The following is a 9,603-nucleotide window of genomic DNA, read 5'->3' as shown; positions in this document are numbered from 1 at the left end:
CTTCTCATTATCCTGCTCTGATTCTGTTGGTAATAAATGCACTTTGCAACTTTAAACTGAACCTGTTTTGCCCTTGAAATATTTTTCCCAGTCCTTATGTCACTCATGAACCCTTCATTATTTATTTTTCCTCCTCTCTGCTGCCCAGCTGTAGCAGGGGAGGGTGAGTGATCGACTCTGGTGGTGTCTGATGTTGGGCCAGTGTGAAAACACAACAGTTACATGAGCACATTGAAAGAACCACTCATCTTTTCTGTTATGCATCTTTGTGGGGGCCCTGAGGGGCATTCCCTGGGTTAGAGAGACACAAGGAGCTTCCCTCAAAAGCTGTTCAGACCCCGCTGGTTCCTTCCCTTGCTCCTGTGTCCCTCAGCCACTCCCTCCCCTTCCCCCATTGCCCTGATCTTTGTCCTGCCCCATGGCACTGTTCAGCCCCTGCCTCTGGGGACACAGAAACCTGGGCTGTCCCCGTGAGTGCCCTTGGACCCTGAACATCTCACCACAGGCTGGATTAAACATTTGTGGCTATCATGCAAAGGCCCTTTTTGCTTCCTTACCCTGGACTTGTAGCAATTCCAGCTGCAACAAATCTTATACCAGGTCACACATTCTTCAGAAAGCTGTGCTCTCTTTCTCCATGAAGAGCTCTGTCCAAGCACAGTTCAAGAGTTCTGTCCAAGCACACTTCAATCTTCCTCTAAATCTTAACAGATTTGCAGGACCAACTAACTAATATATTCTAGTTACCTTCAGGGATTATCATTTGATGGATCCAAAAGGTGACTGCATGCAATGGAGACCCCTCAGCTCTAAAGCTTGGCAAATACTGAACAATTAATCCACAAAACAGTAGCACATTCATACTAAAAAAAAAAAAAAAATTAAAATAATGTTTTCATTACAAAGCAGAAAATTAATTCCTAACACTGTACACCATGAAGCAGGAAAGTTTCAGTGCCTCCACTGCAGCTCCCAGGAACACAACAAAGCTCTCCTGTGTCCGATCTCAGACTCTCCAGTAAGGGCAGCAGGTGACCCTCCTTTTCTCCACCTTCCAGTGCACCTCATCAGTCTCTCATTATGACAGTAAGACTTTCGATGACCAGTTCAGAAAGCCCAGGACCAGGCTGAGACTTGTGTTAAGTACATAGTTCAGCAACCAGTGGCCTCCTGTGATGACCTGACAGGCTTGAGAAGTGGCTCTGTGTGACACCCATGAAGTTCAAAGCCAGGTGCAAGGTGCTGCGTGTGGATCAGGGCAACCCCAAGCACCAATCCAAGCTGGACAAAAGATGGATTGAGAGCCCTTAGGAGAAGGCCGTGGGTGTGGGAAGCTCACCATGACCCAGCAATGTGCACCTGCAGCCTGGAAAGCCAACCACATCCTGGGCTGCATGAAGAGCAGTGTGAGGAGGAGGTCAAGAAGGAGGTCCCTTCCTATTAAATATTAGGCCCCGAATGTTTTGGGGGATGTCCTGCCTGGCTTTGTCTGGCCTTGCTGCTGGACCAAAGGCTGCAGCTGTGGTGTTTTCACCCCAGAGATACCTCTGGCTGGCTGGGTGCTGCAGCTGGGCACCCAGAACAAATCCAGGCAAAATAGGAACTCAGTTTACCTTTGGTGGAAAAGTCAGACGACAGTGAAGAGAAAAGGAGCGGGTTCTGCCGTAGAGCTTAAATCCAGAGTTTTATTGTAGCATGGTAGACCTCTGAATGTGGTAACAGCTCCAGACAGACAGACACCTGGCCGCATGGTCTCGTGTGCTTTTAAGCCCCGAGGACAGGGGGACAGAGGGACAGGTGAGGTCCAACCAGGTGTGAGCAGGGGAGGGGTCAGGGGATGTGGACGCCAGGACAAACCAATGAGCCCAGGCCTGGGGGGCATCTGCCAATCACACGATGCCCTGCTGGAAGGTGAAGATTGATGGACAGCTCCCAGGCAGGAGGGCAAAGGGGGAGGGGGAAAGGTTGGGGCACCTGAGGAGGTTTGGATAGTTGAAAAAGGAAATGGTGACACACTGCAACACCTTCCCTCTGCTCTTGTGACACCCCAGCAGGAGCCCTGTGCAAAGCTCTGGGGCCCCAGCAATAGAAGGATAGACCTGATGGAGAGTCCAGGGGAGCCATGAAGACCCTCAGAGAGCTGAAGCACCTCTAGTACAGAGTCAGGTTGAGAGAGCTGGCCTTGTTCAACCAGGGAAGAGCCCAGAGAGACCTGAAAACCCTTTCCTGTAATACATACAAGAGAGATGGAGAGGTTTACAAGCATGTGCAATTGTAAGAGCAGCTTCAAAGAGGGAATGTCTTTAAACTGAATGAGGGTAGATTTTGATTAGGTATTCTGAGGAACTTCTTTACTGTGACAGTAGTGAGGCAGTGGCAGAGGTTGCCCAGAGAAGCTGTGGGTGCCCCAGCCCTGGAAATGTCCGAGCCCAGGCTGGGTGGGTCTTAGAGCAACCTGGTCTAGTGGAAAGTGTCCCTGACCGTGGTAGACGGTTTGGAAGCAGGGGGTTGTCTTAGGTTGGAAATGCAAGATGTGGCTGGGGTGTGTGTTCTATTGCCATCTGTTTGATGTGGGGCAGTTATCTTCTCTTCATTGGGCCACCTGTTACAGTTTTCTTTATCTCTTCCACAACCAATCCTCCCTCCAGAAAATATCCTCTGTTCATGGCCAGTGAGTGTCCCTGTATGGCTGATAAAATTACACCATCCCATGGGGAGATGCTCTGCCCGCGGGGAGGAGCCAAGCATTCCTACCTGGATATGATCTGAGATTTGGAACAGCACAGCAGCCTTTGCCCACTGCATTCCCAGGGGAGCAGCTTTCTTTTTCACTAGATTCCCAGAGGGAGACCAGGCCCATCCACACCACCACTGGACCTTCAAAAGAAAACTCCACCCTTCTACAAGATCACTGCTTCACCAGAACCACATTTGTCACTCCTGGAGGGCTGCAGCCACCATGGAATGGGACTGCTGCCAACACCCTCACCCACAGGGGGTCAGGTCATTCTGACTCTGTCAGTGTTGTTTTATACTATTGCACTTTTTTAAAATTTTACTTTTCTTCTCAATAAAGAACTGTTATTCCTACTCCCATGTCTTTGCCTGAAAGCCCCTAATTTCAAAATCATAATAATTCAGAGGGAGTGAATTTATATTTACATTAAGGGAGGCTCCTACCTTCCTTAGTGGACATCTGTCTTTTCAAACCAAGACAAGGGTCATTAAGATCCCTTCCAACCCACCCCACACTATGATTCTACCATCACATGATTCTATGCCTGATTACAGATGGATTGAACAAATATAAAAACTTAAAATCGTACTTCACAACAATGAATGACATCACAAGCTCATGAAATAAATGCTAGGACAAGAACAAAAAAGATAAACCTTGTTCAAAATTACCGAGGTAGACAAGAATCTTGGCAGATGTTGCACGATCCTTTATTAAGGATACATTTGTGAAAAAAATGTGTATTTTATGATTGGCTTTTCACAAATATTGAAATGAATATTATATATGTTGTGTTAGAAAGTTATGCTGTATTAATTTTCTTAAGTAGTGTGTTAAATATAGTTTTAGGTTACAACAAAATGTTAAAATAGAAACTATGCTATGTAAGATACTTATGCTATGTAAGATGCCTTTTTCTAAAGAAAGGACTCGCAGTGAGACAGCAGCCACAGGACACCTAAATCTTTTAGAGAAAGAGAATTTATGGCCCTCTTATCAGAAGAAACGAACTTCTTCCCCCCTTGCTCAGCCAGGACGACACCATCAGGATTAAGAAGAAGTTGACACTGACCAGACAGAATCCTGTGTTTGAATGGAATTTATGCATCATGTATGAGGTGTATGAATATGCAACATGTTATTGTTTTTAAGGGTTAATCCTCTGTTAACGTGGGTCCTTTTTCAGGCTCGTGCTGCCCAGTAAAGGTACCCGGACGTCCATAACTCTTTGTCTCTATTGTTTCATATTGTCCTAATCCAAATTGTCCAAATTAATATTACTCTAATTGTATTACTATTTTTATAACCATTTTATTACTATTAAACTTTTAAAATTTTAAAAACAAGTGATTGGCTTTTTTCACACATTTTATATTCCTCGCATAAGTTGGGGATTGATGTATGCACCAAACACATCAATCAAGTTCACTCAATTTCAGGAAATTGAAACACTCGAATTCAGGAAATACGGTAATGCTGGAGTCTACTATGAATAACTGCCAGAGAAGGTTTCTTTCTTTTCTCTTAAGAAAAATTGGAAGAAACAGTAGAAGAGCCAGAAAGCGACACCTTCGATCACCCGGCCGAGACAGGGCCTCACAGCTGAGCTGGGGCAGCCGGGCGGGCACGGCATGGCAATGCCGAAACCGATGGCACCGTTCTCCCGTGCCGTCACAGGGAGAATTCACCATGGAACACCTTCCATTGAATTCACTACCGGGAGCACTCGCGCGTCCCCGTTCCAGCCTCCGCCCCCGCCGGTCCCAGGCCGGGGCGGGCCCTGCCGGCGCTTCCTCCGCGGGGCCGCTGGGTGCCGGGGCTCGCCATGGGGCAGTGCCTGCCCTGCATGGGGGACGCCGTCAAGGATGTGGTGGAGACGCCGGACCCGGTGAGTGAGGAGCGGCGGTGCTGCCCCGTCCTTCCCCGCCGTCTGCCACCGCCTGGGCGGCCGCGGTGAGGGGAGCGCGGGGGCGGTGACCTTCCCTCCTTCCTTCCCTCCCTCCCCGACATGGAGGCCGGGCCGCGGGGCCGCTGCGGTGCCCCGGGAGGCTGTGCCGGGGAAAGGGAGCCGGTCCTTGGCCCCCGGCCCGGGCTGCGGAGAGCTCTGGGGCCGGGACACCCGGGGCACCCCGCAGCTCGGGGCCTGGGCCCCGGAGCCTCCTGCTGCTGCTCTGCCCTGCCCCACGGTCACGGTGCGCGGGCACCGTGCTTCTGTGCAGACCGGGGGTTCCCGTGAGGCCTGTTAGTGCATAACTGTGGCCAACGTGAGCCCCATTTTCACAAGAAATAGGAAAAGCTGTGCTTTTTTTCCCCCGGTAGATAGCGATGCTCTCTTGTAACTACTCTCCACCGCATGACATTTTTCCTAGGCCCATGTCTGTGGTTTGTACCCTCATCTGAGGGTTTCCCGGGGGAGAAGGAAGGGAGCCCGCTTTGCCTGGGAGAGCAAGCATTCCCCTTTCCGGACTCTAAAAGATGGTTCATTCACTGCGTGCCATTTCACCCCTGGCTGGATTTTTTTGAGTGAAGGTGCAGAACAGATGAATAGTGATTTCTGGTGGGCTTTGACTGTATATATGTCAGCAGCTGGTCTTCTGGCATATTAGTCACTAAAAACACTTCGTTCTTGCAGGCTGGTAGTGCAGGGAAAGATGATGCTAATTACCTTGAAGTTGTCATTTTGTGGGAGTTAGTATCTCAGATTTGAGTCATACTGAAAAATTAAGACTTAAAAAAGAATGCAAAGACTATATTGAAGTAGAATTTCACTGTCTTTAACATTTTATCTAGGAAATAAAAAGAAGACAACTGGCAGAAGCCGCTGAAAAGAGGCAGATGGAGGTAATGTCTGATAAAATGTCATTTGTTGAAATTATTTTTAAATAACTGGTTTATGGGGAGAATGGCTATGGCTTCTCTGGTGACACTGGGTATCATGTTTGGATTGTGGGAATTGTTGTTAAGTACTTTCCTGGTATTATTAATGTTGTACATTTATACCTTTTTTATATCAATTAAGAATTTCACAGGTAGGTGCTCTAAGACCATTGCAAATTAACTGAGCTTGTTTGGATGGGAGATATTTTACAGTAGTTTATAAAACAACCTAAGAACTGGAAGAGCAACTTCAACGTTATTTTTTACTTGTTCTAAGACTTGAAAACAAGACTTGAAAACAAGAGAAGTATTCAAACAATTGCAGTGGCAATTTCAAGTGGTACTGCACTTGTACTTTTCATAAAACTACAGGTTGTATGCACTTGCAGGTTCTTCTTTGTCAACTTGTTTGAACATGTTTATAAGCTCAGATTCCAGCAAAGATGTAGTATTAACTTAGTCTTTTGTCTTTTTAAGATTGCCAAGCTTAGATATCTTTAAAGTTAGAAGAGGTAGGATACAAATGTTCTAGCAGAACAGCCAGCCTGTTTTTTTTTTTCCTTACATACCTCTAGAAAGACTTATAGCATATACTCTTATTGTAGATTTGGAATGGTGTGTCTTGGAGACCACAGCTGAACTGTGAAGAGAAAGAATTGTTATTTGTGTGAATGTTTAGTGACATTACATATTGAATTATGAATTGGCCATTATGCATGGGACCATGTTGACCTGGTTTGAAGGGAGTTTAGTAAATAATTGGAGCAACAGCTGAGTGATGCATGAGACTCCTAAAAATCCTTGCTTTTGTGTCATTCGATGTACTAAAAGCAATCCACATGTTGTTTTCAACCACAAATGGGGTTTTAAGCATAACTGTAGGAAATAGCTCGCTCTTAACTGGCTAAAAAGCTTTCCTGAGAGGAATGAGAAGTGAAGCAATTAGGGTTGTGGATGTCCTTGAAGCTTTGTGGGACCCATTATGCTGACAAAGAAAAATGGAAGTATCACTCTGTGGCTTTTTTTTTTCTTGGAAGACAAAGAGCTAAAGTACCTAAAGGATTTTTCAGGACTATCTTTGAGGTCATTTTGGCCACTGAATGTTGGGTAATGGAGATGTCTTGCAAGCAGCCATACTTAGTTTCACCCTTGTGAGGGGACAAGAGAGTAGATCAGATGTCCTTCCTTCTCTGCTCATTATCCCTCCTGACATCATATGAGCTGTTCTTCCTTCTGGGGTGCTGCAGACAGTTTGGGGACCTGACCCCCTTGGAAGGCCAGTTTCCTAAGAGGCAGAGAACATAAGGTCTAAGTGGGTTGTTATGTTGTTATTTGGTGGTAAGATTTGTCTTGGTACCCCACTGAGAATTGAGCTTGTTGTCGGGACCTTGAAATTCAGGTGAGAACATTGCTGGTTTGCCTTGATAGATTTTAGCATCTTTTGTATAAGTTCTGCTATGTTATTATAACCCTAAACTTATAGAAGAATAAGTTTTTAAAACTTTTTTTTTTCTATTTCATGGTGTTAACTGTAATTCTGATGGTCCTGCCATCTAATCCAGATTGTCATTAAACAGTTCCACAGAGATATGAAGCATGCAGTTCAGGACAGATTTTTCATTCTGCTACCCACACACCCTGTGACATTTTGAAGGGTGGACTGTCATGCAGGGTATTTCTCACAGATCACAGTTGAAAATTTAACTTCTTCACAGCCCGGGATGGCAATACTGACACAGGTCTTTTCCTCCCGTGTTCATGAGGGTAAAAGTAGTCCCTGACACTGAAAAAAACAGACTAAAGATCTGTGGACTTCTGGTTCTGCATCTGAGGATTAAATATCTTCACCTGGATGTAAAACCAAAGGGAAACAAAAGCACCCTCACTTACCTATGGGACCAAGAGTTCTCAGAAGGAGGAAGTATCCTGAAAGGGCTACCTTGATGTAATAGTAGCATCACTAAGTGCTTCAGTCTTTTCATGCAAAGCACAGTTTATAAAATAGTGTTGCCAACACTTGTAGTTCGGTTTCTGTCCAGAAAAATCACTAAATTGGTCTTACTCAAATGTGTTTTCTCCCAGGCTTCCTCTCGAGGTATTAAGAATGTTCACTCTGTAGAGCAGAAGAAGAAGAAACAGGAGGAAATAGAAAGAAGAATGGCAGCTTCACGTCCTGGAGGAGAAGGAGGACTGAGAGTAAGTTTAAAAAAGAAACAATGTGATTCAACTATCCGTATATGCACTGTGAAAATCTGTATTGTCATGTAGAAGATTAAATAACTTGAGGAAAAACCAAGGGGAAGGGAAATGGAATAGAAATGAAAGGATGTGTCATTGTCATGCAGTGTTCTTAGTGAGACTTCATCACTAGGACAGAAAGACAGCAGCCATGGCAGAGAGCTTTTTTTCCCCCTTCTTCTTCCCAATTTCTACACACAGATGCATCAGTTTTACAGGTCTCAGCACTGGGGCCCTCATCACTGTGTTACCCTGTACTCAGTGTCCCTTTTCAGTGCCAGCTGAGATTGTCTCTCTTCCCTCAGAGCTTATAGAAAACATTTGCACTAAGTAGGGCAGTGGTTTGGGGTTTATGTGTCTCTCATTACAAAAGAAACAGTGTTGGCATAAAATTACTACTGTTGCTATTCTAATGTGAACTTTACCTCAGAAGGCCAGGCAGAGAGTTAGTGAAGAATTACAGTCTCTCCAAAACAATAGATGGATCTGATCATTGAAACTCAGGCTTCATAGGAAATTCCTTCATCTTTTGCCCTCATTACCATACATGATTCAGGAGGCAGGAGTTTGTATAAGTTGCCACTGATACGCTGATACACTGCATGTCCATCACTTGCTGGGATAAAAGATTAATTGAGAATTTAAAGGTGAATGCAGAATTTTTGGTAGTTCGACAACCTTAGAGTGTTTGTTTGCTTTGGGATTTTTTCCTTTCTTTTCCTTACATTCATACAAACCTGTGGTGTGTTTTGTTTGTTTCTGTAGTGGCAGGTTGGATAACACAGGACTTCTGAGGAGAAGATGATTGATGTTTACTGCCAGTAACTTGTCAGTTTCTGCAGCCAGGTGGCACTTACTCATCATGTGGCTTTTGCTGTTTGAAGACTCAGCAGTACTTTGCCATTGTGGGACAACGGATGTGGAAACATTCACAAAGAAACTTAAGAACTAATCCTGAACACTATGGTTTTGCCAATTTTGTTTGTTTGTTTTCCATGCATATTTTATTGCTTCTGTGTCAAGACTTCCTGTCAGCTGGAAGTGGCCTCATGTGTAGTCAGCCAATATGTGTGTACTGTCTGGTCAGCTGATGTCTGTCTGTCTGTCTGTCTGTGTATGACTGACCTGAGCAAGCCCAGGTGCCCACCTGTTGGTTTTGATGCTTATTTCAAGCACTACAATTAAGTTTTTCTCCAAGTCCTCATGTAGGAAGTTTTTCACATATGTATGTATTTGAACATGTGGATGACAGCATTTCTTTTCTGTTTCCTAATGACTTGCACTGCTTAGGAATTTAGTGCCTTTTTGAAAAAAGAAAAGTAGAGTCATGGCAGGTCCGTACAAATGGAATAATTTTGTGACTAGTAAAAGAAGAAATAGAAACCTTTATAAATCCTGTGTACTTAGATCAAGAATGCCATTTTATTATGTGTGTAATAATTGTTCTCGTTTTCTCATGTGGGTTTCTTTTGAGCCTGTAAGTATTTATAATTACTGAATACTGAATACTGAAAGTTAAAACATGAAATTAAAAATCCTGTTATTAGTTGTATTCATTTATTTCCACAAGAGGGCAATGCTAACCTTTTCAGGATTTTGAAAAACAAACAGGAAAACAGTTACTATGTCATCACTTTGCCAGTCCATTTCCAAAGGTTTCTGTGTTATCTATTTAGGTGGACTACTTACAGTGCAAAAACGTTTTCTTTCCCCCAGAGAGCATTATGCACACTGTACATGGGCTCAGTATG

General features: G+C 44.5%; 1 protein-coding gene across 1 annotated transcript; it reads left to right on the top strand.

Moving 5' to 3' along the window:
• Nucleotides 1-4,483: 4,483 nt before the first annotated feature.
• Nucleotides 4,484-9,398, top strand: SVIP (small VCP interacting protein). The gene is made up of 4 exons (XM_036385029.2): nucleotides 4,484-4,625; nucleotides 5,528-5,578; nucleotides 7,697-7,810; nucleotides 8,618-9,398. The coding sequence occupies exons 1-4, from the start codon at nucleotides 4,563-4,565 to the stop codon at nucleotides 8,630-8,632; spliced, it is 243 nt and encodes an 80-aa protein (XP_036240922.1). The 5' UTR covers nucleotides 4,484-4,562; the 3' UTR covers nucleotides 8,633-9,398.
• Nucleotides 9,399-9,603: the final 205 nt, after the last annotated feature.

Source organism: Molothrus ater, chromosome 6, assembly GCF_012460135.2.
Source record: "Molothrus ater isolate BHLD 08-10-18 breed brown headed cowbird chromosome 6, BPBGC_Mater_1.1, whole genome shotgun sequence".
Taxonomy (NCBI): domain Eukaryota; kingdom Metazoa; phylum Chordata; class Aves; order Passeriformes; family Icteridae; genus Molothrus; species Molothrus ater.
Note: the sequence above shows the minus strand (reverse complement) of the source record. Positions and strands in the feature narration are given on the sequence as shown.

Excerpts from the sequence above, each read along its gene's own strand:
- SVIP (XM_036385029.2), top strand. The coding sequence starts at position 4,563 with ATGGGGCAGTGCCTGCCCTGCATGGGGGACGCCGTCAAGGATGTGGTG. Across the intron at positions 4,626-5,527 it reads TGGTGGAGACGCCGGACCCG|GAAATAAAAAGAAGACAACT; the intron begins GTGAGTGAGGAG and ends CATTTTATCTAG. Across the intron at positions 5,579-7,696 it reads CTGAAAAGAGGCAGATGGAG|GCTTCCTCTCGAGGTATTAA; the intron begins GTAATGTCTGAT and ends GTTTTCTCCCAG.